Source organism: Salvelinus namaycush, chromosome 26 (assembly GCF_016432855.1).
Source record: "Salvelinus namaycush isolate Seneca chromosome 26, SaNama_1.0, whole genome shotgun sequence".
Classification (NCBI taxonomy): domain Eukaryota; kingdom Metazoa; phylum Chordata; class Actinopteri; order Salmoniformes; family Salmonidae; genus Salvelinus; species Salvelinus namaycush.
Window position 1 is genome coordinate 17,408,612 of NC_052332.1, and position 25,590 is coordinate 17,434,201.

Genomic DNA, 25,590 nt, shown 5'->3' on the forward strand with positions numbered 1-25,590 from the left:
GTCCGCTACCAGTTCGCATGCTCCGAATACTGCGCTCGGTGTCCGCATGTGGAATGCGCTTATTGGCTGGAGAGATTCCGGAAATCCCTTTTTCTTCCAGATCTTTCTCCGGTGTCTCTGATCAGCTGACTCCTCAAAGGAATATATATATACAATGTACAATATATATATATATATATTACAGCCCATTAAAATAAATGATGTGGTATTATTGAGAGCATTAATATAACAGCAATATTTTAAAGAGCTAGTAAAAACTAGAATATCTGTAAAGTCTTGGCATATCACTTCAACAGAGGGGGAAAAAACACAAGTAGATAGGTTTATACGTGTCTATGTAATTTAGGGATTTAAGAAAAGTGAACATCTTATCTTGAATGCTCTTTCTTTTCTTGATTTAGCATAGCCTACTACAGCTGACAGCTAGTATTAATCCAAACACAAGTGTACTAAGGTCAGCAAGACACAAATCAATAATACTATCAAAATCACATTTGCTCGACCCATTTGATAAGAGCCCAGTTGAAAATCCATGTTATGTTGGAAAACAGACCTGAATTGTGAGCTATGATTCAGATAGGTCAGTTATCTATTGTTTGTACAGGATGGTTGCATTGGTGGACACCAGCATGACATTGTGGGACTGATAGGCTTCTGGAGGTCAATGGCATCTTCAGTGTTTTCATAATAGCTTGGTCCAGATTATTTAGTATAATTTGTGAGAATCCCTCAACGCTGCCTGAAGAAGATTCTTGTAGTTGAAACGCGTTGCAGTTGTATGTACTGATGTTATGTAAACCATGGGCTGATCTGCTCCTACTTACAGTATATGTATTCTTTGTCAATATTATCAGTAAAGTTTTCTGCGTCGTACTGGCCGCCTACTTGTTTTCTTTCTTGAGAATCCCTCTAAAGAGTCCCCTATTCCCTATAAATTAACAAAAATGTAAACCGTTGACTCTGCTCATGTGAGTCATTGACCTGTCACTTCTCTCTCACTCACAATAGTCGTTCTGTCAATTCTGGACATGAGAGGCTGCCTCCTCCATTCAAGGTCACGTCAGTCAGATGTTAAATAGTTCCTCAGCCTCCCCAGTGTGAGCCACTATGTACTGGCTCCTACTGTAATGTTCAGACCACCAATAGTAAATGGCTTGGATGAAACCCCTACTCTACAGGAAGATGATAGTCAGAGAGTGGAAAGGATACAGTAACAGCTACCTTGCACAAAGTAACCCACTTTCAACACAAAGCAAGCAGTGGATAGTATTTTTGGTTGGTAGTACATGTTCATTAGGGAGTAGGATATGACGTGTCTGTGCTTGTATGTAGTTATTTAGGTGTCTAGGAGCCTCACTGTCATCATGACATCACTAGCCTATCTGTCTGCAATGGATTCCCCCCAGATACTGGTATTATTAGGGCTGTGAGAGATAAGTCCCACGGCCTGATAGATATGGACATAGATTCAGCACAGGTCACCCCATTACCCATAGGCTATCTATGGCCATATCAGTGTCTATTAGCCGGCAGCTAAAAATAATACCTGAAATTATGTTACAGAGTCCTGTAAAGTTCTATTTCATTCTGTTTCATTGACACGAGGGGGCAGTTTCCTGGACACAGATTAAGCCTAGTCCTGGAATAAAAAGCAAGATCAATACACAATTTAACATGCTTTTTAGACCAGGATTAGGCATAATTTGTGTCCAGGAAACTGCCCCAAGAAGTCTAGTCTGTACAGAATGTTGTGTGTGAGAATATTGCCTTTGAAAAATTGAGCAGTGATGATTGACATTGGTCCCTGGTTGTGAGTTATACAGGGGTGTGGACTGTAGTAAGAGATGGTTTCTGTCTCTTGCAGCTGGCTATTGTCTGCTTGAGATTGTGGTTATTTATAGATACTGTGACATGGTTCAGCTGATGTGGGGTTGTTATGGCGATCTGCCAATTAACTTGTCCCAGACCCTTTTTGAATTGGCAGTAGATGTTTAATGCACATTACTCTAATACAATGTAAAGGTTAATTAAAAGCTAAAGGTTATTGGTGTCTTATTGATGTTCAAATGGAGTGAAATTCATCATAAACAGTGAGTCCCCAGGATCAGTGTTGAGAGACACAGACACGCTGACTGTTGTAGATTTCACATCACAGTAAAATATCATGTCATGGCCATTATCTCAACAAACAATTGCCATCTGTTAGGTGAGTTTACTTTGCATTCTAACATTATCGAAAACCTTTCTGTGATTGTATTTGACTCCGGGAAGAAATGTACATAGACCGCTGCCATGCACGTTTGATGGAATTGAGCCCTGTGGCCCTAACTCTTCAATGGGCATATATCTGTGCTAATCTACTGCACTCTAGTGGACATAGATAGTGCATGAAAAAAGGGAATAATAGGCATCCAAAAAGTGTGTACTGGCAAATAAACATTTATTAAGATGCTTTTGTTTAAACTGTTTGGTAACAAATATTGAAGTGAACATACCGGTAGTAAAGATTCAAAGGTAACAATAACAAAAATAACAAATCCATTGGGATTTTACATCCCTTCTACAGAGATTGGCGAAACAATCCAAACCATAACACAAGTCATCACAGTTCACTAACACGTTTTCCTCCTTTACAGAAACCTTTAATGGTAGGATCTTCATTGGTTCAGCTTTGTATAGAACTAGGCCTATGGATATGTCTTCCCAATAAGTAGGTATTGGCTCAGTATTTTAGGTTTTAAAGTATGGAGGAGCTCTTTGTGTGGAAGACCATAAAGGACACCTCCCTTTTGTCCAAGTCCAGACAAACCCTGATCCTCCCAGGTTTCTGCTTTATTCTTGTAGCTCACCATCAATCTCCCCTACAACCTAATGACTAGCCTTGTAGTTCTCTTTAGAATTGTCTTTCCTTTCCTGCTTATGGATTCACTAGCCACTCCTACCAACCAGTTGACATTGTGCCCCACCTCCAAGTCCCAACAATGAGTCCCAGAGGTGTCTTCTTCTTCGGTGGAACAGGTGTCTTCTTCGGTGGTAGTCCCAGAGGTGAATCCCTGCGTACTCTTTTTTTCCCTCTTCCTCCCTCAGAGCGGCTTGCCTGGCATCCTCTTCCTCTCTCAAAAAGCAGTGCAGCTTATTGAGCTCCTCTTTTATCTATTTTCTATTTCCTGAACCAAGATGTGAGACGCCATTTTGTTTTCTCCTACATCTTTTTTCTTCTTTCCTCCTGGCTTTCTCCACAGCTGTCTACCGCTGCATTTTTTGCCAGGTCTTTTGCACTTTATCCTCCCTTAAAAGTACCTCCCTCTTCTGCCCCACCAAATTCAATACAAGAGAAATGACAGTCCATCATTACTTTAAGACATGAAGGTCAGTCGCAAAAACCATCAAGCACAATGATGAAACTGGCTCTCATCAGGACCGCCACAGAAAAGGAAGACCCAGAGTTACCTCTGCTGCAGAGGATAGGTTCAGCCTCAGAAATTGCAGCCCAAATAAATGCTTCACAGAGTTCAGACACATCTCAACATCAACTGTTCAGAGGAGAATCAGGCCTTCATGGTCAAATTGCTGCAAAGAAACCACCACTAAAAGACACCAAAAAGAAGAAGAGACTTGCTTGGGCCAAGAAACATGAGCCCGGTGGAAATCTGTCCTTTGGTCTGATGTAGAAAATAGTAAAAATAAAGAAAAACCCTTGAATGAGTAGGTGTGTCCAAACTTTTGACTGGTACTGTATATATATATATATATATATATATATATATATATATATATATATATGTATATGTGTGTGTCCAGTTACGACATATACATATATATAAGCATTTTTTTTTTGAGGGGGGGAGGCACAATAGACAAAAAACAGCAGGAAATCGGCTCCAATTATTTATTTTTTTAAAGAAATCTGTCCCCAAGTATTCCCACACATAATAGAGAAGAAGTGATCATATACAAATGTGAGCACAGTTTGAAATGATTCTTTTAGACAAACATTATATCTGTTTGGGCTTCTTGCTGTCAATTTGCCCTCTACAAGTTATTTGTAATTATGTTCCAGCCCCCTGACCAGCCGCTCAAGAAAAAATCAGACTGCGACTGAATCTAGTTGATGATCCCTAGTGTAAACTGTAGGGGTACCCATGGTGCTGGTGATCAGAGATGCCCAGTGAGAGAAAGGCAGGTTGAGGTTGCCAGGATCAGAGTAGTGCAGAAGGTGTCATATGCTAAGGCAGGGAAGAGAGAAGTAGTGGAAGATGGGTCCAGGGTGAGGGATCCTAAGAGCATCCCTGTGAGTAGGCCGACGTCAATAGAGAGTGATAGGAATAACATGTGCTTCTGTAAGTTTTAGCATTTATAGCCATGGTTGTCAATTGTACTGTAGAAATTAAGCGAAAGTCACAAATAGAGGTTGTTGTGGCAGCAGCAGAGAAGTACTTGGGATTGCGAGGATTTGCTGCAGAACATCTGCAAGGGGTGTTGAGTGGTAGTGTAATGTCCTCTCAGACCATTGGTCTGGAGTAGGACTAGATAGGGTTGAATAGTGAGGTGGTGGCGTTTTTTGTTGTTGTTGAGAGGAGTAATAGATGCCAGGGCAATTTTTGTATTATCATATCAAAGAATATAATGTAGCTAGACCGTTAATGGCCTCACACACCAGTACAGTAGGTGGTGGTGTATGCACCTAAAAGTTGGATGCGATCTGCCAAACAAATCCCAAAGAAGAAGAAGAAGAAAAGGAAGAATAGTCCAGTTTGCCAGAAAGCCACACGAAGAAGAAAGGTCAAAGTTGATCTTGTCCATGTGTGTGTTGGTCAGCGGTAGTTATAGCGAGCTACTTGTAAAAGGGTTTCATCTTGCATTTTTGTGATTGTACAAATGTCGTAACTGGATAAACTCCTGACTTTGTGCTATAAGCAAGGCGTGTATTTAACGATTGTTCGTGGATCACTCGTGAGTCTCCTGCAAATGATTTGTTTCGTCTTATAGCAAAAGTGTTATTGCTTGTCATGGTTGCTAGCTAGCTAACCGTCTTGTGATAAAGCTAGTTTAGTTAGCTAGCTATCGTTACTGATTCAGCTAGCTATCTCCTAATTTTGTTCTTCAGAACTTTAACATTATCATAAAGCTTGTTAAACTTCTTAACATTCAATGAAGACATGAGCAATGCAGAAAATTCGCGCCTTGATAGGAAGTCCACGAGTGTTGAGTATCAAAAGCAACGGTAAGCCTAATTTAGCAAAATTATCTGACTAGTTCGGAGGAAAGTCGATTTGAGTATGTCATCGATATTATAGTAGCTGGCGTTCTAACGTTAACTCGTGTTAAGCGGTCAAGTAATGATGACCATTTGTTGGCACCTCCTCCAGGTAACGTTAGTCCTGAAGATCTGACATTATTGGAAGGATGTCACCTGTAGTGATTAACCGTATTGTATTTACATATCCATACCTTTTAGATTAGTACCTACCCACCTTCACCATAGTACCTATGGTGACGGTTACAAGTATTGATTTCAGCCCAAGGCTGGATTTAATTTCAGGAAGTTGTTCCCTCCCGTCTGGTTATCTTCACTCCCCTTATCTGAAAATCATATCTGAGATCAAGGAATTGTATACGTGTAATAACTAGGTGTGAGTGCACACTTACCCTGGTAGTGAATGAACAGGGCTGAAATGTCATAACTTGAATTAAATACATCCCTTCACTCACTAGCTATTTTTGTGTTTTTATCAGGTTGGCTTTACAAGTGTGCAGGGATAAGGTGGATAATGAGTGAAGAGTCAGGGAATGCGCAGACCAAGCCACTGAAACGAGTGGAGGAGGGAAATGGCGAGTCGGGTGAGAATGGGCACATCAGAAAGAAGCTTAAGTCTGATGTAGAACAGACTGGGGATGAGAGGAAACACCCCAAAAGAAAAGTGGTCCTGCTTTTGGCGTATTCAGGCAAAGGTTACTACGGTATGCAGGTTGGTATTAACCCTCTTAATCTTTCCATGAATCGTATCCCATTGAGGGATGTTTTTAAACAAAATTGCTACTTTCTAAATTCTTAATCTGTTTTGTGTTTCAGAGAAATGCTGGATCTTCCCAGTTCAAAACCATTGAGGATGAGCTGGTTACAGCACTGATTAAGTCTGGGTGCATCCCAGACAACCATGGAGATGATATGAAAAAAATGTCATTCCAAAGATGTGCAAGAACGGACAAGGTATGGGAGACAAACATGGAAAGGGCTTAGTTGCTGTCTGCATAAATGCGTCCCTTGAGCAAGTAGTCTTGCATACCTGTGTTTTATACCTGAAGTAATGGAATGCACAAGATAAGACATGCACTGTGTGTGGCCTCAAACACAAATGGATTATTACCTTGCTTTGTGATGAGCTCAATTTGTTTTGTCAGGGTGTTTCTGCAGCAGGTCAAGTGGTCTCTCTAAAACTATGGATGATTGAAGACGTAAAGGAAAAGCTCAACTCCAATCTTCCACCACAGATCAGAGTGCTGGGTGAGATCGCACTGCTTCCAGTTAAAAGTGTTGGAGATAAGGCTAAACCCTTCACAAGGAAGCCCATGGTGTCAGAATTAAGAATATGTTTTTGAAGTCTAGGTGGTTGCTTTTGGGAAGTCATTGATTCCACTTTTTGTGAAAATATGTTGGACGTGGGATGACAATGGAGTTAATGGTCTCATGCTGTTTGTTCTGCTTATTGTCTTGAATATATACTTTTTTTTTTTAATTATCTAAAAAATAACTTGGGGCGCTTTGGTTACCAGTGTGGTTCCACATAGTTTGTGATATTTTTTTTGTCCCGGTAGGTCTGAAACGAGTGACTGGGGGCTTCAATTCTAAAAACAGCTGTGATGCCCGCACATACTCCTACATGCTCCCCACTGTGGCCTTCGCCCCAAAAGATTATAGCACTGAGAATTCCGCTGCATTCCGCCTGGAGCCAGAGACACTGCAGAGAGTAAACCGTCTGTTTGGCAGCTACAAGGGCACTCATAACTTTCACAACTTCACCTCCCAGAAGGCCGCGCGGGACCCCAGCGCCCGCCGCTACATCACAGAGATGACCTGTGGCGAACCCTTTGTGCGTGGCGGCGCTGAGTTTGCTGAGATTACCGTGCGTGGCCAGAGCTTCATGATGCATCAAATCCGGAAAATGATTGGCCTGGTGATAGCTGTGGTGAAGGGCTATTCTGGGGATGAGGTGTTAAAGCGAAGCTGGGGCGAGGAGAAGGTGGATGTGCCCAAGGCCCCCGGGCTGGGCCTGGTGCTCGAGAAGGTGCACTTTGACAGGTACAACAAGCGCTTTGGCGGGGACGGCCTCCATGAGTGCCTGGAGTGGACTGAAGAGGAGCAGGCTATCTTGGCCTTCAAGGAGGAACACATCTACCCCAGCATTGTGGAGACTGAGTGCCAGGAAGGGTCCATGGCCAGCTGGATGGCCACACTGCCCATACACGACTTTGAGGCCACTGCAAAAGGGGCTCAGGATAAGGACAGGGGGCAGGTGGGTGAATACAACAGAATAATATTTGCCAGTTCAATGGTTGTTGTCAGTGGTTGTTTTTGTAAGTCCTACAAAATGTTCAACATTAGTAGCTTAATCATCAACTAGGAGCAGTTCACACTGAGGAGTCATAAAACCTGCTGTCTTTTTGGGAGATGCCATCACCCTCTTTTTTTTTAACCCATAAAATGTTTCAATTTTCAGGATGATGATGAGGGTAATGGTTCAGATTCTGCACTTTGAAGTCTCCAGCGAGTAGAAAGACACAGCAAAGGGTATCTCTCAAGAATGAGCTTTTGTTTTGCTATGGAAATGCTTTGTCAATAATGCCACTGATTTTACATAATACATTTGAATAAACATTTTGTTCTTTAATTTAAACCATTGAGCGTGAATCCTTTCCATTAGTAATCTTTAACACATTGTATTTTGGCGGATTTGTTAGCTGGAAGCATTCATAAAACAAACACAGCTTGAGAAGACAGACAGGTTTATGATGGGATGCCATGAAATTAATTATGGTATTTGATAATGTTAATTATTTATGGAAGTATATTTCATTACAGTACTTCTAGAATATTTGAGATACTTGGAATATTATTTGGCCATGCCCAGCACGATATACCCACCGACCGCAAGGTTGCAAAATTAGAATTTTAAGTACGTCTATAGGATCCACAACCGAAAACAAGAGGACAACTTCAGAGGCGCAAGATGAGTTAGGAAGATGGTAGTAAAACACCCGAAATATAAATAAATTATTATTTAGAGCAGGAAACATGCCAACGATGTGTAAGACGTTCTTGACTATCTTCAGGTATGTAACTAAACAAAAACGTTCTGTGTGGTCCGTGTTATCGTTGCGTTTTGAAAGCTAGCTAATCAGACCCTATGTTAATTTTGCCCTGATAGTTGTGTTGGTTATTGACGATCCATATTCGATATCAATGCACATTCTTCACTTTCATCCTCAGTCAAAGAAAGAGAAGAAAGTTGTTTGTGCGATCAATGGATGTAGTAAACTGTAATGTTCATCATTAGCAGTGGCGGTTCTAGACCATTTCAACTGGGGGGGCCAAGCTGAGCCCAGTTGTACTGTTAGAGGGGCTAGTTACATTAGACGTTATTGTTGTCATATCGTTTTCTTCACTGCATTGCAGGCATTAGTTATGTAAAAAATTATTTCGTACTCGACATTTAGGGGGGCCACAAGGGGGTCCAAAATTGTTGTCACAGGGGCACAGGGTTCTAAATGAGATGGTTTATCGTAGCTTGTTTAGTTGTCTGTTTTATAGCGGTTATGTATTGTAAACATTCTTCACTCTTTTCTCTTCAATCACCTCAGTTGACCTGTGCTCCACACCTTCGCTCAAGTGTTGGACTGTGTTGTCTGACTGATGTTGTTTGTTTAGAATGGTCTTGTCTCTTCAGGCAGTGATGCCCATTTACCAGAACAACGTTTTCACGCTACTGTCCAATGTCAACAGGCCTAGCCAGGAGTCAGAACTCACCAACTTCCTGGTTAAACAGGAAGGTCAGTCCCTTCCAGCCTGCTGTTGTGCTCTTCTACTATATATTAAAATATAACAAATTATTTTTTGTAACTTGTATGCAACAATTTGAAATTGGCCATATTATTCCATTGTTACTGCAAGGGGCTCAAGAGTGCAAAGGTGCCATTAACTTATCAGAGTGGCAGAGATGCCAAATTCTCTGGACGCCTCTTCCCAATAGCCAAACACCTGAAGCTTCGGGGCATGTGTGGGATTTTGACATTTTTTACGTAGCTGCTGCTCCTTCCTCACCGCAGCCATTATCGGATGTCTTTGTCTGTGTAGCCTATAAACTTCGACATGTTGTAGAACAAACTTCTGTCCGTAACAGTAGGTAATTACAAATATAAGCACGACACAGACAAGCAGTCTTTTTTGCGAACAATGATTGAGTTATATTATTAGCCTAAATGATGACTATCCAATCGTCATATTAGGAATAGAAGGCTATCTTACATAAGTCTGCAAATGCGAGAATGCATGCAATGCTTTATTATAAAGGTGCATTTTTATGGTAAATATTAGCTTCTCCAAAATTTAAACCCACGCGCTGCCTATGTTAGAATAACAGCCTACATTTACTTTTCCTCAGCCAACAAGACGAGTAATGAACAGCAAAATCACTAGCATATGTCAATCTGCTATCCCCCATAGTAGAAAAGTTGACCTATTCTATTGGTCAGCTTGTCGTTCTGTGCGAGAAAGAAAAGGCCTATTCCAAACAGACTCTGGTACAGTTGTGGGATGATAGATCCCAAATTCATACAACCAGTAGGCCTAGGCTACACCGCAAAATTATTTCTTCACATTAAAAGCAGAGCACAAGGCAGTAGGACACTCACAAATGTTCATTCCATAATGCAATTAACGGGGAAAACACCATTGTGACAGATGACAATATTCGATAGAAATGTTGAAAGACGGGAGATCTAAATATGCAACAACGAGCATGGGATGCTTGCTAATATGACTAGGATTATGCATTTGGCTACTGGACAATGAAAGAAAGTTGTTGGGAGATAAAGGCTATTTGTTTCAATAGCATATGGAAGTCTTTGTAAAGTAATTGCCTGCACGTTTGGTTGGATTTGGGCTAGACTATTTTGAAGCATGGCGGTTACCTTCAATCGCGCAGCCTCAGCCTTAACTGACTGTGTGATTTTATTGCCCCTTGATTCATTCTACAGCTAAACACGAAGACTGGAAAGCAGCCAAACTAAAAGTAAGCAAAGTCTCCTATCAACTACAAGAAACTGCATTTTTGTGTCTGGTGATAAGTATTTGTATCGCTGTAAGTGTGAATGTAATGTAGCGACCCGCACAGACAGCTGTGTGTTATGTGTTAGGCTAGTAGGTGGTTGTGTTGTACTGACCAGTACCCAGTGTTCGCGGGGTCCGACATGTCAATCAACCTGCTATCTGCCAATCACGGGAATGCCGGGAATGTTCTGATGCCGGGCATCCTGGCGGTTGGCGGAGTGGCGTGGAGGGGGGTTGGGCAGGGGGATGGAGCATTGGAAGTTAAGACCAGGTTTCGCCTTTGTTCTCTCTCTCACGTCTGGGCTTCACAAGAGAAGGTCACGATTGGCTTGTGGGTTATCTGTCATTTATTTGGCGTGTGCTACGGCCCAAACAGTAGCCTGTGTAAAGTTGGTTTAATAAACCGTCAATTCGCAAACTCAAGCCTCTGTCTGGACAATTGTTCATTTATGATCTAGTCAGGTCATTGCAGTAATGATCATCTCTCCTTCCCATCAGGAAGACACGTGTGCCTTTGAGCGGTCATGGCTTGGGTTTCTGAAGTATAAGGTATAAGATCAACTATAACATATAGACCACCTTGTTTGGACTGGAGTCTGCAGCCCAGAATTACATTTTCCTTCTCATGTCTGTCTGTCGCCCCCTGTAGTTACCCAACAGCATGTACAAGAAGGTGCTGGTGATCCTCCGTGACTCCATCCTGCCCCACATAGCAATCCCACACTGATGATCGACTTCCTGGCTGCAGCCTATGATGTTGGCGAGTTGGGTTTCCATCGTCTGTTTTCATAGACTGTTCTATAGAAGACAATCTGAGTGGATGCTATGCTGTACTGAAAGAGAGTAGACCTCTCTTTCGTGCTTACTCCATTAACTATCGATGACTGGCATTTCATCCTCACATTTGCTGTAAATCTATTAACAGTCAACAACACCTTTTGTCCATTGTGTCTCATCTTTCTCTCGAAGTCACCTGCCAGTCTACTTGGTGGCAGCGTTTGCCAAGCGTCTGTCCCGCCTGGCCGTCACGGCGCTGCCTGCTGCCTTGCTCATGGTAATACCCTTCATCTGCAACCTGATCCGCCGCCATCCTGCCTGCCGAGTCCTCATTCACCGCCCCAGTGCAGCAGACGGTAGGGTGTTCCCATTTCACCCCATACACTCACCTGTCTGGAGATGGGAATGAATTAGATACTTATTGTAATGTTGTGGTGGGTTTACATTTAGGCAAGGTCTCAAAGGGCTTTCCAATAGACAGCAGATTGTTTGTCATTTCCTGTGTTTGTGCTTGAACAGAAGCCTGTGATGACCCCTACCTGATGGAGGACCCCACCCAGTGCTATGCCCTGGAAAGCAGCCTGTGGGAGCTACAGGTATGTAGGGATATCCAGAGAAACACACATGATCCATAGAGATGAACACAACGAAATCTCACTCATTGCTCTTAACTTTTTACTCTTGCTTTCCTCCTGAGTATAGACTCTTCAGAAGCATTGTCAGCCTGATGTGGCCAAGGCTGCCATGGCGATCAACAAGCCCCTGTCACAGCAGAAGGATGACATCAGCGAGGTCCTGGAGTTATCCACCTATGAGGTGAGGTGACATCTCCAAACAGTGATTTTCTTCAGCCACTCTTTGGTCCCCCTTGTGGTTTAAAATTCCAAAAGTTTTTTTATTGGTTGGTTAGGATATAATGTCTGGTGTGGATTCTTTCTTTGTTATAATTTCTTCGCATGTATATTTATATTGGTGTTTGTCACCATGTTATTGATGGAATGTGTTTCCATGTCTGTGCACATAGCAGATGGAGCGGGACCTGAAGCAGAGCAAGACTGTGCCGCTGGAGTTTGACCATGCCATCAAGCTACTGCAGGGCACTGGAGGAGTGGGGGTGCTGGGCCTGCACTTCTCTCTAGAGTAGAGACAACCAGCACCAGGACATTCATATACCCAGCTCTTTGGACCTCTCTCCGATAACCCCTTTATATTTCAGCTCCACATTTTTCTCTTGTTTTCTGTTTTGGATTCATTGTACTTCAATCATGTGTGTTTCCCGAGTGGCGCAGTGGTGGTCTAAGTCACTGCATCTCAGTGCTAGAGGCATCACTACAGACCCTGGTTCGATCCCAGGCTGTATCACAACCAGCCGTGATCGGGAGTCCCATAGGGTGGCGCACAATTGGCCCAGCGTTGTTCGGGTTTGGCCGGGGCAGGCTGTCATTGTAAATAAGAATTTGTTCTTAACTGACTTGCCTAGTGAAATAAAGGTTCAATGAAAAATATAAACCTTTCTAGAAAACTGTGTGCTGTGTTTATAATTGAGGCTTATTGTCAGATAAGATTTACAATGTTTTGTAGATGTTGACATTGGTATGCATGTGTGCAATCTCTGTTGGACGTGGAATGATACAATTTCTATAACCATTTTAAGCAGAAGTCAGATAAAGTTTGACAGTTGCACTTGAAAGATACATTCACAACTCTATGCACCATGTTTATAATGCATTTGAATGGGTGCATTGAGATATATAAATAAGGCAATGAAGTCGTTCAGAAATGTCAGAAATCCACCTAGAGTTTGATCATGATTCTGTTACATTACATTACACAGTCATTAAGCGTCTTCTGTACAGGGGAGTTTTGTTAAGCGCTTAGATGCTTGGTCTCAACATCAACGCACAAAACTTGCAGTACGGTTTAGGAAACATAAGGACCTTGTCTTTCATATCAGTCAGAAATCATTTTCAGAAAACAAAAGGTTAAATTGATACCCACTTTTACAGAGTTAGTGTACCGGAGGAGGAAGGTACCCATAGCTGTATGAATCTGTGCAAAACTACTACAGAACGTGTATATTTTTTTATTTAAAGGATTCTTTCTCGCTGTTGAAAGATTAGGTCCATATTTTTCGAAAACCGTATTGCATTAGATTAGATTCCACTTTTCTCACATGAGCGTGTCCTACATTGGAATCCGTAGGATTGCTCGGCATTCATTGGCTGATTGCATGATCGTTGTCACTGCTTACGTCAATACGCGTAGCTGCTTCCTGAAGCTTAGCAGATCCAGCAAAATAGAAGATGGTAAGTCTGAAAAGACAGTAAATATTAGATTTCGAGGCTTATTTATGTTTCGTGAACATTACTTGTATGAAGACGTGAGCACTAGCCTTGTTACCGTAAAATCTACCTCTAGATCCCGGTAAATAAAACTTGTGAAGTATGTTGGTCTGCTAAGTTAGCTAGCTACGATCACATGACAGTTGAAAATGTGATCTGAATAAGCATCATACCTCAAAACACCACCTGTATTCGGTTGTACTTTAAGTTTGTCATTATTTGTTCGTTTTTGCAAATCTGTCTGATGAGCTTGCTCGAGTAGCTAGCTAACGTTATTTAATTACCTTCTCAAATTGTTAGCAAGCTTCAGACAGTAGCTAACTAGTCAGAAATGCTAGCTAGCTTGTGATTTTCAAAAACAAAATCTGGTTTAACTAACGTTACCACACCATGTGCTTTACACATCACAGTTATCTACGAATATAAATTCAGTAATGTACGTTTTTGTATTTGTTTGATTTGAACTTTATGGCCCTTTTAACGTTTTGTGTCAGTGCACCAACCAAACGTTAGTGCTTGGTAGGGACACTTCATCACTCACACTCTCTAGTTTTGATATAACCTGCAACCCACTAACAATTAAGGCGATTTACTATTGTCACCTAGCTAACACTTCTTATTTGTTATGAATATTTCATTACTTTATTCATCCACTTTTAATTTATAATTTCAGTTTTCACTCTTGTCCCTTGTTCTTTTTTCCTTTCCAATCTTTGACCATGCTTCATGTAAATCTCTCCACGCACATCCTGCTTTCCACCCCTTTCACCCACCACTCCCTTCCCACCCTCCCAACACTCCCTGTCTCCAATCAACCTCTGCTTGTATTCAGGCTGTTCACCGGGTAAGTGCCCCGCTCTCTGTGTTGGATCTTGTCCTCTGCCCGTTCTGTAGGCTTGTTTTGCGGGGGAGATGGCTGTCATAGTAACACTCCACACCTCACTATTCTCTGCAGGTTAGGCCTATAATGATTCCCTAATAGCAAATAGATCTTAATTTATTGCATTCATCCACTAACACACATAGACACTTAGAATGCTGCATTCCATTCAGGTGAGAATATTGAGAAATTCTGAATTTTTTTATTTATCAGTAACCACATTTCCCTCCACAGTTTTTATGTGAGTAAAGTAGCAACGGTCATCAAAATTATCAAAGGTTTTAAAATAATTCTAATAAATGCAATAGTTGGAAAATGGATAAAGATACTCCAAGCCGTTTAATTGTTTTTAATCCATCAGATATTTACTGAATTATAGCACACACAATGTTTACTGGCAAGGACAAATAATGAATTGCGTTCAGGGATTGTCAGATTTCACTTTTTTATTTATAGAATGCACGGAAATATACTTTTTCTAATGGTATCAGGTAATAAAAAATAGTGTTAAAAATAAAGACAATTATTTGTGCCTAATTTGCATAAATACAAGTAACCATTATCCATAATAATCTCATCATGTAGGCCATCCTACCAGCACTGTATCTGCGAGCTTTTGGCAAGAGCGCAGGTGCTAAAACCAGCCTAGGCACATTTGCTATTTAACACAACAGTTTTTGTCACAGAACTATCGGTATAGTTGAAAATGTGATCGAAGCGCATTGAACTTTAGATTTTTATTCAGTACATGAAAACTTAAGTGAAAACGTGCATTTTGTGTGCACTACGTCTACGTCATCACACACTGAATTTTGTTGGAAACCCAACTGGTGGGAAAATGCATATCATTTTCTTTATGCGGATTTTAGAATATTCACATGAAAATCTGTCGCCAATTGGATGGAAACCTAGCTAGTAACCACATTTCCATCCTGTTTTTATGCGAGTAAAGTCATACTGTTTATTAAAAGAAAAATCACAACAGCTGTGATGGAAACAGGAAGTTCCCGTACAATTTCACTAATTGGATGGAAACCTACAGTTGAAGTCGGAAGTTTACATACACTTAGGTTGGAGTCATTAAAACTCGTTTTTTCAACCACTCCACAAATTTCTTGTTAACAAACTATAGTTTTGGCAAGTCGGTTAGGACATCTACTTTGTGCATGACACAAGTCATTTTTCCAACAATTGTTTACAGACAGATTATTTCACTTATAATTCACTGTACCACAATTCCAGTGTCTCAGAAGTTTACATACACTAAGTTGACTGTGCCTTTAAACAGATTGGAAAATGGCTTTAGAAGCCTCTGATAGGCTAATTGACATCATTTGAGTCAATTGGAGGTGTACCTGTGGATGTATTTCCAGGCCTACCTTCAAACTCAGTGCCTCTTTGCTTGACATCATGGGAAAATCAAAGGAAATCAGCCAAGACCTCAGAAAAAAATTGTAGACATACACAAGTCTGGTTCATCCTTGGGAGCAATTTCCAAACGCCTGAAGGTACCAAGTTCATCTGTACAAACAATAGTACGCAAGTATGAACACCATGGGACCACGCAGCCGTCATACCGCTCAGGAAGGAGACGCGTTCTGTCTCCTAGAGATGAACGTACTTTGGTGCGGAAAGTGCAAATCAATCCCAGAACAACAGCAAAGGACCTTGTGAAGATGCTGGAGGAAACAGGTACAGAAGTATCTATATCCAAAGTAAAATGAGTCTTATATCGACATAATCTAAAAGGCTGCCCAGCAAGGAAGAAGCCACTGCTCCAAAACTGCTATAAAAAAAGCCAGACAACGGTTTGCAACTGCACATGGGGACAAATATTGTACTTTTTGGAGAAATGTCCTCTGGTCTGATGAAACAAAAACAACTGTTTGGCCATAATGACCATCCTTAGGTTTAGAGGAAAAAGTGGGAGGCTTGCGAGCCAAAGAACACCATCCCAACCGTGAAGCACAGGGGTGGCAGTATCATGTTGTGGGGGTGCTTTGCTGCAGGAGGGACTGGTGCACTTCACAAAATAGATGGCATCATGAGGCAGGAGAATTATGTGAATATATTGAAGGAACATCTCAAGACATCAGTTAGGAAGTTAAAGCTTGGTCGCAAATGGGTCTTCCAAATGGACAATGACCCCAAGCATACCTCCAAAGTTGTGGCAAAATGGCTTAAGGACATCAAAGTCAAGGTATTGGAGTGGCCATCACAAAGCCCTGACCTCAATCACATAAAAAAATGTGTGGGCAGAACTGAAAAGCGTGTGCGAGCAAGGAGGCCTACAAACCTGACTCAGTTACACCAGCTCTGTCAGGAGGAATGGGCCAAAATCCACCCAACTTATTGTGGGAAGCTTGTGGAAGGCTACCCGGAACGTTTGACCCAAGTTAAACAATTTAAAGGCAATGCTACCAAATACTAATTGACTGTATGTAAACTTCTGACCCACTGGGAATGTGATGAAAGAAAGTAAAGCTAAATTAAATCATTCTCTATTGTTATTCTGACATTTCACATTATTAAAATAAAGTGGTGATCCTAACTGACCTAAGACGGAATTTTTACTAGGATTAAATGTCAGGAATTGTGAAAAACTGAGTTGAAATGTATTTGGCTAAGGTGTATGTAAACTTCCGACTTCAACTGTAGCTATAGTCTGTGATTATGGAGTTTGGATGCACTGACCTTTTGGGCTGGTTTCATGGTGATGTAGGATGACTTTTCTGATGTCTGATTGTGGTGTGGAAAAATCAATAAACTTTTCTTGTTTGGGCATTCTGAGTGGCACAGAGGTCTAAGGCACTACATCGCAGTGCTTGAGGTGTCATACAGACCTGGGTTCGATCCCAGGCTGTGTTACAGCCGGCCGTGACCGGGAGACCTATAAGACGGCGCACAATTGGGCCAGTGTCGTCCGGGTTAGGGGAGGGTTTGACCGTCCGGGGTTTACTTGTCCCATCATGCTCTAGTGACTCCTTGTGGCAGGTCGGGAGCCTGCAAGCTGACCTCGGTTGCCAACTGGACGGTGTTTCCTCCGACACATTGGTGCGGCTGGCTTCCAGGTTAAGCGAGCAATGCGGGTGGCAGGGTCGTGTTTCGGAGGATGCATGGCTCTCGACCTTCGCCTTTCCCGAGTCCGTAGGGGAGTTGCAGGGATGGGACAAGACTGTATCTACCAATTGGCTATCATGAAAAAGGGGTAAAAGTACCAAAAATAAACCACTTTTCTTGTTTGTCTGAAACGAGGCTTATTTTGATTAGTCGTGGGTCAGACAAACTGATCCAAACGTGGGGATAGCCTTGTTCTTAAGGAGACAAGAAGCTTTAGTCCTTGACCAAATTGGCAAAACACAATCTTCTCTTCCAGTGCTAATTACGATGGAGTATTGATATACCCTACCTAAGAGAACATACAATTTTAGTAAAGCAAAAAAAGTGATCATCCAACTCAATGACCAATGTTGTGGTATTTTTTTATGATGAATTGACATTCAATACAACAGACTTGTTGAAAATGTGCAAGTCACATGTTGAATTTCAATTAATTTCCTGAGTTGACTGAGCTGAAATGGTATAGATTCCAAACTTAATGTCACCCTAATTGACAGCCTACATTTCGTAAGTATGACTGAGACCCCTCCCGTAACTGTTGCTAACATAAATACTGTTGCTAACATAACTCTCCATCCACTGTTTGATGACAGTTGGTCCTGGTGTTAGGTGATCTGCACATTCCCCACCGATGCAACACCCTACCAGCCAAGTTCAAGAAGCTGCTAGTGCCAGGCAAAATCCAGCACATCCTCTGTACAGGCAACCTTTGCACCAAGGAGAGCTATGACTACCTGAAGACCCTGGCTGGGGATGTACACATCGTCAGGGGAGACTTTGATGAGGTTTTTGTATCTGCTTCCCTTCTGCTTTATTACATGATCCATTATCTTGAAACTTATATGTAATCCTTTAATGGGTTAGAACAGTGGATGAACTGTAGTGTGTTTTTGGCCTTCTCTGCCCTACAGAACCTGAACTACCCGGAGCAGAAGGTGGTGACGGTGGGTCAGTTTAAGATCGGCCTGATCCATGGGCACCAGGTGATCCCCTGGGGGGACATGGCAAGCCTGGCTCTGCTGCAGAGGCAGCTTGACGTCGACATCCTCATCTCTGGACACACGCACAAGTTTGAGGCCTTCGAAAACGAGAACAAGTTCTACATCAACCCCGGCTCAGCAACTGGAGCCTACAACGCACTGGAAAGGTAATGGAGGCATTTTACAGATTAAGCCGTTCACATATATTTATTGGGTCATTTAGCAGGTGACTTGGTAAGTTGCTAACCGCTAGCATTAAACTGAGCCTTCCTCTCTTTTGTTTGGTTTCTCCTCAGCAACATCATCCCATCCTTTGTATTGATGGACATCCAAGCATCCACAGTGGTGACGTACGTCTACCAGCTCATCGGAGATGACGTAAAAGTGGAAAGGATTGAGTACAAGAAATCCTAAAACCAGGGCTGAAGTAGGGGGTTCTGTTGTTCACTAAGCGTATCGTTTCATTCCTTTCTACCTGCAGCTCCAACTACGTCACCATTAATGCTTGACTTGGGCAGGAGCTAACCCGGAGCTGAGTATCTGCACCTCAAATGTTCTATTGCTTGAGCTCCTGTTCCTCTTATAGAATAATAGCGCCAAAGTATTGTGGAGCTCCTGCACCTATATATAAACAGTACCAGCACACAAAATGAATACTGGAACCTATTTCAGTCCAAGTCGAGCACTGGTCACCACAATGCTAATGCTGTACCATAACTGTTTGCCACTTAACTCTATAAAGAAATGTATAATATTGTTTATTTCATCAACATTTGCTTGTGTTCGACCCACCATCTGGTGTCTGTAGAGAATGCCATAAGGTCACGAGTTTGCGTAAAAAAATGTCATTAAAATAAATATTTTTTATTTTACGTATTGGGATGTAAAATGTCCTGTAATTACGTGTAACTCCATGGCCTTTATCTTCCTGTAGTGGACCTTCTCTCACTCATTTTCCCCACAATAAAAATCCCATTTCACTTTCAGCCACTTGTTGTTATTAAGTTGTAAGACTAACACCTATAGAAAATGTCACCACGTGTAAAAACACTGACAACAAATGAGCGTTGCTGTCATGTATCCGATAAGTTAGTGAATTAGTAATCTCCCCCATGAACAGTGAGCTCATGCATTCACTCATCTCCTCTAACTCCAGGTCATCTTCCCACTGGTTGAACCCTGATGACAAAGGCACAGATGTAAACATGGCATAATTTAGGTTAGAACAAATATTGTGCAATACTAAAGCTTCAATAACTGCCCTGAGCGCTTTCAAACAAACAGTGCCTTCGGAAAGTATTCAGACCCCTTGACTTTTTCCACATTTTGTTACATTACATCCCTGTTCTAAAATGGATTAAATTACCAAATTTCCTCAGCAATCTACACACAATACCCCATAATGACAAAGCAAAAAGTTATTTTTTAGAAATTTAGCAAATGTATTAAAAACAGATACCTTATTTACAATAAGTATTCAGACTCTTTGCTATGAGACTCAAAATTGAGCTCAGGTGCATCCTGTTTTCATTGATCATCCTTGAGATGTTTTTACAACTTGATTGGAGTCCACCTGTCGTGAATTGAATTGATTGGACATGATTTGGAAAGGCACACACCTGTCTATATAAGGTCCCACAGTTGACAGTGCATTTCAGAGCAAAAGACAAGCCATGAGGTCGAAGGAATTGTCCGTAGAGCTCCGAGACAGGATTGTGTCGAGGTACAGATCGAGTCTCACAGCAAAGGGTCTGAATACTTATGTAAATAAGGTATGATGAAACTGGCTCTCATGAGGACCGCCACAGGAAAGGAAGACCCAGAGTTACCTCTGCTGCAGAGGATAAGTTCGTTAGCGTTACCAGCCTCAGAAATTGCAGCCCAAATAAATGCTTCACAGAGTTCAAGTAACAGACACATCTCAACATCAACTGTTCAGAGGAGACTGTGAATCAGGCCTTCATGGTCGAATTGCTGCGAAGAAACCACTACGAAAGGACACCAATAAAAATAAGAGACTTGCTTGGGCCAAGAAACACAAGCAATGGACATTAGACTGGTGGAAATCTGTCCTTTGGTCTTATGAGGCCAAATTTGAGAATTGTCTTTGTGAAACGCAGAGTAGGTGAATGGATGATCTCCACATGTGTGGTTCCCACCGTGAAGCATGGAGGAGGAGGTGTGATGGTACTTTTCTGGTGACAATGTCAGTGATTTATTTAGAATTTACGGCAGACTTAACCAGTATGGCTACCACAGCATTCTGCAGCGATACACCATCCCTTTTGGTTTGCGCTTAGTGGGACTATCATTTGTTTTTCATCAGGACAATGACCCAACACACCTCCAGGCTGTGATGAAGATGGGTAAACCCTTGAATGAGTAGGTGTGTCCAAACCTTTGACTGGGTCTGTGTATATATACTGAACAAAATGATTAAACAAAACATGCAACATTTTCAAAGATTTTACTGAGTTACAGCTCATTTGAGGAAATCAGTCAATTGAAATAAATTAATTAGGCCCTAATCTATGGATTTCACATGATTGGGAATACATATATGCATCTGTTGGTCACAGATATCTTAAAAGAACTCACAATGGGCTTCTGGATCTCGTCATGAATTGCCATCGATAAAATGCAATTGTGTTCGTTGTCTGTAGCTTATGCCTGCCCATAACCCCGTTACTGGCTCAAATAGCAGACCAATCAGCCTGTTACCAACCCTTAGTAAACTTCTGGAAAAAATTGTGTTTGACCAGATACAATTCTAATTTAAAGTAAAAAAAAATGACAACAGACTTTCAGCATGCTTATAAGGAAGGACATTCAACAAGCACAGCACTTACACAAATGATTGATGATTGGCTGAGAGAAATTGATAAGTTTGTGGGGGCTGTTTTGTTAGACTTCAGTGGGGCTTTTGACATTATCGATCATAGTCTGCTGCTGGAAAAACTTGTGTTATGGCTTTACACCCCCTGCTTGTGGATAAAGAGTTACTTGTCTAACAGAACAAAGAGGGTGTTCTTTAATGGAAGCCTCTCTAAAATATTCCAGGTGGAATCAGGAATTTCCCAGGGTAGCTGTTTAGGCCCCTTACTTTTTTCAATCTTTATTAACTACATGCCAATGGCTTTGAGCAAAGCTAGTGTGTCTATGTATGCGGATGACTCAACACTATACACGTCAGCTACTACTGCAACTGAAATGACTGAAACACTTAACAAAGAGCTGCAGTTAGTTTCACAATGGGTGGCAAGGAATAAGTTAGTCCTAAATATTTCAAAAACTAAAAGCATTGTATTTGGGACAAATCATTCACTAAACCCTAACTACATTTTGTAAGGAATAATGTGGAAATTGAGTAAGTTGAGGTGACTAAACTGCTTGGAGTAACCCTGGATTGTAAACAGTCATGCTCAAAACATTGATACAACAGTATCTAAGATGTGGAGAAGTCTGTCCATAATAAAGCGCTGCTCTGCCTTCTTAACAACACTATCAACAAGGCAGGTCCTACAGCCATAGTTTTGTCGCACCTAGACTACTGTTCAGTCGGGTGGTCAGGTGCCACAAAGAGGGACTTAGGAAAATTACAATTGGCTCAGAACAGGGCAGCACGGCTGGCCTTTAAAAGTACATGGAGAGCTAACATTAATGAAATGCATGTCAATCTCTCATGGCTCAAAGTGGAAAAGAGATTGACTTCCTCACTACTTGTTTTTGTAAGAAATGTTGACAAGCTGAATATACTGAGCTGTCTGTTTAGACTACTAGCACACAGCCCCAGACACCCATGCATACCCCACAAGACATGCCATCAGAGGTCTCTTCACAAGTCCAGAACAGACTATGGGAGGCGCACAGTACTACACAGAGCCATGACTACATGGAACTCTATTCCACATCAGGTAACTGATGCAAGCAGTAGAATCAGATAAAAAAACAAACGGGTAACAATACACCTTATGGAACAGTGGGGACTGTGAAGAGACACACACAAAGCTACAGACACACGCATAAGCACACAAGCGCTAGCACAGTCTTCACACACGTATATTGTAATATTGTTATATGGTGGTATTATCAATCACATTTATTTATAAAGCCCTTCTTACATCAGCTGATGTCACAAAGTGCTGTACAGAAACCCAGCCTTAAACCCCAAACAGCAAGCAATGCAGGTGTAGAAGCACAGTGGCTAGGAAAAACTCCCTAGAAAGGCCGGAACCTAGGAAGAAACCTAGAGAGGAACAAGGCTATGAGGGGTGGCCAGTCCTCTTCTCGCTGTGCCGGGTATTATACATTTTGTATTGTAGATGTGTATTAACATGTTATGTTTTATTTTTTGTTTTATATGTAATGTAAGTGCCTTAATGTGTTTGAACCCCAGGAAGAGTAATGGGGATCCCTAATAAATACAAATACAAATACCATAACCCCACCATGGGTCACTCTGTTCACAACGTTGACATCAGCAAACCACTCGCCCACACAACGCCATACACGTGGTCTTCGGTTGTGAGACCGGTTGGACGTACTGTCAAATTCTCTAAAATGACGTTGTAGGCGGATTATGGTAGAGAAATTAACATTCAATTCTCTGGCAACAGCTCTGGTGGACATTCTTGCAGTCAGAACGCCAATTGCACACTCCCTCAAAACTTGAGACATCTGTGGCATTGTGTTGAGTTGTGTAGAGTGGCCTTTTATTGTCCCCAGCACAAGGTGCATGTGTCATCCTGTTTAATCAGCTTCTTGATATGTCACACCTGTCAGGTGGATGGATTATCTTGGCAAATAAGAAATGTTAACTAACAGGGATGTAAACAAATTTGTGCACAAAATGTTTGTGCGTAGTGAAAATGTCTGGGATCTCTCATTTCAGCTCATGGAACATGGGACCAACACTTTACATGTTGCGTTTATATTTTTGTTTAGTATCTGTCACAGATACCTTTAAAAAAGGTAGGGGCGTGGATCAGAAAACCAGTCAGTATCTGGTGTGACCACCATTTGCCTCATGCAGCACGACACATCTCCTTTTCACAGAGTTGATCAGGTTGTGGATTGTAGCCTGTAGACTGTTGTCATACTCCTATTCAATGACTGTGCAAAGTTGCCGGATATTAGTGGGAACTGGAACACGGTGTTCTACACGTCTACACGTCGATCGAGAACATCCCAAATACCATAACCCCACCGCCACCATGGGGCACTCTGTTCACAACGTTGACATCAGCAAACCACTGACCAGTCAGGTCAAGACTCTGGTGAGGATGACAAGCACGCAGATGAGCTTCCCTGAGATGGTTTCTGACAGTTTGTACAAAACCGCAGTTTCATCAGCTGTCCGGGTTGCTGGTCTCAGACGATCTCGCAGGTAAAGAAATCGGATGTGGAGTTCCTGGGCTGGCGTGGTTACATGTGGTCTGTGGTTCAAATCAAATCAAATCAAACGTTATTTGTCACATGGGCCCGAATACAACAAGTGCAGACTTTACCGTGAAATGCTTACTTTACAAGCCCTTAACCAACAGTGTAGTTCAAGAAGAGTTAAGAAAATATTTACCAAGTAGACTAAAATAAAAAGCAATAATTAAAAGGTAACACAATAAGAATAACAATAATGAGGTTATATACAGGGGGCACCGGTACCGAGTCAGTGTGCGGGGGTACAGGTTAGTTGAGGTAATTTGTACATGTAGGTGGGGGTGAAGTGACTATGCATGATAATAAACAGTGAGTAGCAGCAGTGTACAAAAGGGGGGGGGTCAATGTAAATTTTCTGGTGGCGATTTTATTAATTGTTCGGCAGTCTTATGGCTTGGGGGTAGAAGCTGTTGAGGTGCCTCTTGGTCCTAGACTTGGCGCTCCGGTACCGCTTGCCGCGTGGTAGCAGAGAAAATAGTCTATAACTTGGGTGACTGGAGTCTCTGACAATTTTATGGGCTTTCCTCTGACACCGCCTATTATATAGGTCCTGGATGGCAGGAAGCTTAGCCCCAGTGATATACTGTGCCATTCGCACGACCCTCTCTAGTGCCTTAGTCAGATGCCGAGCAGTTGCCATACCAGGCGGTGATGCAACCGGTCAGGATGCTCTTGATGGTGCAGCTGTAGAACCTTTTGAGTATCTGTGGACCCATGCCAAATATTTTCAGTCTCCTGAGGGGGAAAAGGTTTTGTTGTGCCCTCTTCACAACTGTCTTGGTATGTTTGGACCATGATAGTTTGTTGGTGATGTGGACACCAAGGAACTTGCAACTCTCGACTCACTCCACTACAGCCCCGTCTATGTTAATGTGGGCCTGTTCGGCCCGCCTTTTCCTGTCGTCCACTATCTTTAGTCTTGCTCACATTGAGGGAGAGGTTGTTGTCCTGGCACCACACTGCCAGTTCTCTGACCTCCTCCCTATAGGCGGTCTCATCGTTGTCGGTGATCAGGCCTACCACTGTTGTGTCGTCAGCAAACGTAATGATGGTGTTGGAGTCGTGTTTGACCACGCAGTCGTGGGTGAACAGGTAATACAGAAGGGGACTAAGTACACAACCCCGAGGGGCCCCAATGTTAAGGATCAGCGTGGAAGATGTGTTGTTGCCTACTCTTACCACCTGGGGGCGGCCCGTCAGGAAGTTCAGGATCCAGTTGCAGAGGGAGGTGTTTAGTCCCAGAGTCCTTAGCTTAGTGATGAGCTGCGTGGGCACTATGGTGTTGAATGCTGATCTGCAGTCAATGAACAGCATTCTCACATAGGTGTTCCTTTTGTCCAGGTGAGAAAGGGCAGTGTGGAGTGCGATTGAGATTGCATCATCTGTGGATCTGTTGGGGCAGTATGCGAATTGGAGTGGGTCTAGGGTGTCCAGGAGGATGCTGTTGATGTGAGCCATGACCAGCCTTTCAAAGCACTTCATGGCTACCGACGTAACTGCCATGGGGCGGTAATCATTTAGTCAGGTTACCTTCGCTTCCTTGGGCACAGGGACTATGGTGGTCTGCTTGAAACGTGTAGCTATTACAGACTCGGTCAGGGAGAGGTTGAAAATGTCAGTGAAGACACCTGCCAGTTGGTCTGTGCATGCTTTGAGTACACGTCCTGGTAATCCATCTGGCCCAGCTGCTTTGTGAATGTTGACCTGTTTAAAGGTTTTGTTCACATC

General features: G+C 42.2%; 3 protein-coding genes across 6 annotated transcripts; all 3 read left to right on the forward strand.

Moving 5' to 3' along the window:
* The first annotated feature begins 4,758 nt into the window (after window positions 1–4,758).
* LOC120021682 (tRNA pseudouridine synthase A-like) lies at window positions 4,759–7,895 on the forward strand. 2 transcript variants are annotated; one of them, XM_038965513.1, is made up of 6 exons: window positions 4,759–5,224; window positions 5,737–5,969; window positions 6,074–6,211; window positions 6,403–6,505; window positions 6,817–7,514; window positions 7,719–7,895. In XM_038965513.1, the coding sequence occupies exons 1-6, from the start codon at window positions 5,167–5,169 to the stop codon at window positions 7,755–7,757; spliced, it is 1,269 nt and encodes a 422-aa protein (XP_038821441.1). In that variant the 5' UTR covers window positions 4,759–5,166; the 3' UTR covers window positions 7,758–7,895. The 2 variants fall into 2 exon arrangements, with proteins under 2 accessions (XP_038821441.1, XP_038821442.1); XM_038965514.1 differs by having other exon boundaries at window positions 4,759–4,953.
* Window positions 7,896–8,190: 295 nt separating this feature from the next.
* Window positions 8,191–12,452, forward strand: LOC120021659 (nucleolar complex protein 4 homolog). Of its 2 annotated transcripts, none has more exons than XM_038965475.1 (5): window positions 8,191–8,331; window positions 11,297–11,460; window positions 11,624–11,700; window positions 11,807–11,920; window positions 12,129–12,452. In XM_038965475.1, exons 1-5 carry the CDS (start codon window positions 8,294–8,296, stop codon window positions 12,246–12,248), a joined length of 513 nt encoding a protein of 170 aa, XP_038821403.1. In that variant the 5' UTR covers window positions 8,191–8,293; the 3' UTR covers window positions 12,249–12,452. The 2 variants fall into 2 exon arrangements, with proteins under 2 accessions (XP_038821403.1, XP_038821404.1); XM_038965476.1 differs by having other exon boundaries at window positions 12,132–12,452.
* Window positions 12,453–13,310: 858 nt separating this feature from the next.
* LOC120021737 (vacuolar protein sorting-associated protein 29) lies at window positions 13,311–19,412 on the forward strand. 2 transcript variants are annotated; one of them, XM_038965582.1, is made up of 5 exons: window positions 13,372–13,410; window positions 14,279–14,290; window positions 18,040–18,231; window positions 18,358–18,593; window positions 18,723–19,412. In XM_038965582.1, exons 1-5 carry the CDS (start codon window positions 13,408–13,410, stop codon window positions 18,838–18,840), a joined length of 561 nt encoding a protein of 186 aa, XP_038821510.1. In that variant the 5' UTR covers window positions 13,372–13,407; the 3' UTR covers window positions 18,841–19,412. The 2 variants fall into 2 exon arrangements, with proteins under 2 accessions (XP_038821511.1, XP_038821510.1); XM_038965583.1 differs by lacking the exon at window positions 14,279–14,290 and having other exon boundaries at window positions 13,311–13,410.
* The last annotated feature ends 6,178 nt before the right edge of the window (window positions 19,413–25,590 follow it).

Bases quoted from the DNA above. Each gene is read 5' to 3' on its own strand.
- LOC120021737 (XM_038965582.1), top strand. The intron at 18,232-18,357 runs GTTTTTGTATCT...TCTGCCCTACAG, and splicing joins TCAGGGGAGACTTTGATGAG to AACCTGAACTACCCGGAGCA. The intron at 18,594-18,722 runs GTAATGGAGGCA...GTTTCTCCTCAG, and splicing joins GCCTACAACGCACTGGAAAG to CAACATCATCCCATCCTTTG.
- LOC120021659 (XM_038965475.1), top strand. From the start codon at position 8,294: ATGCCAACGATGTGTAAGACGTTCTTGACTATCTTCAG. The intron at 11,461-11,623 runs GTAGGGTGTTCC...GTGCTTGAACAG, and splicing joins CCGCCCCAGTGCAGCAGACG to AAGCCTGTGATGACCCCTAC. The intron at 11,921-12,128 runs GTGAGGTGACAT...CTGTGCACATAG, and splicing joins TGGAGTTATCCACCTATGAG to CAGATGGAGCGGGACCTGAA.
- LOC120021682 (XM_038965513.1), top strand. From the start codon at position 5,167: ATGCAGAAAATTCGCGCCTTGATAGGAAGTCCACGAGTGTTGAGTATC. The intron at 5,970-6,073 runs GTTGGTATTAAC...TTTGTGTTTCAG, and splicing joins AAGGTTACTACGGTATGCAG to AGAAATGCTGGATCTTCCCA. The intron at 7,515-7,718 runs GTGGGTGAATAC...TTCAATTTTCAG, and splicing joins AGGATAAGGACAGGGGGCAG to GATGATGATGAGGGTAATGG.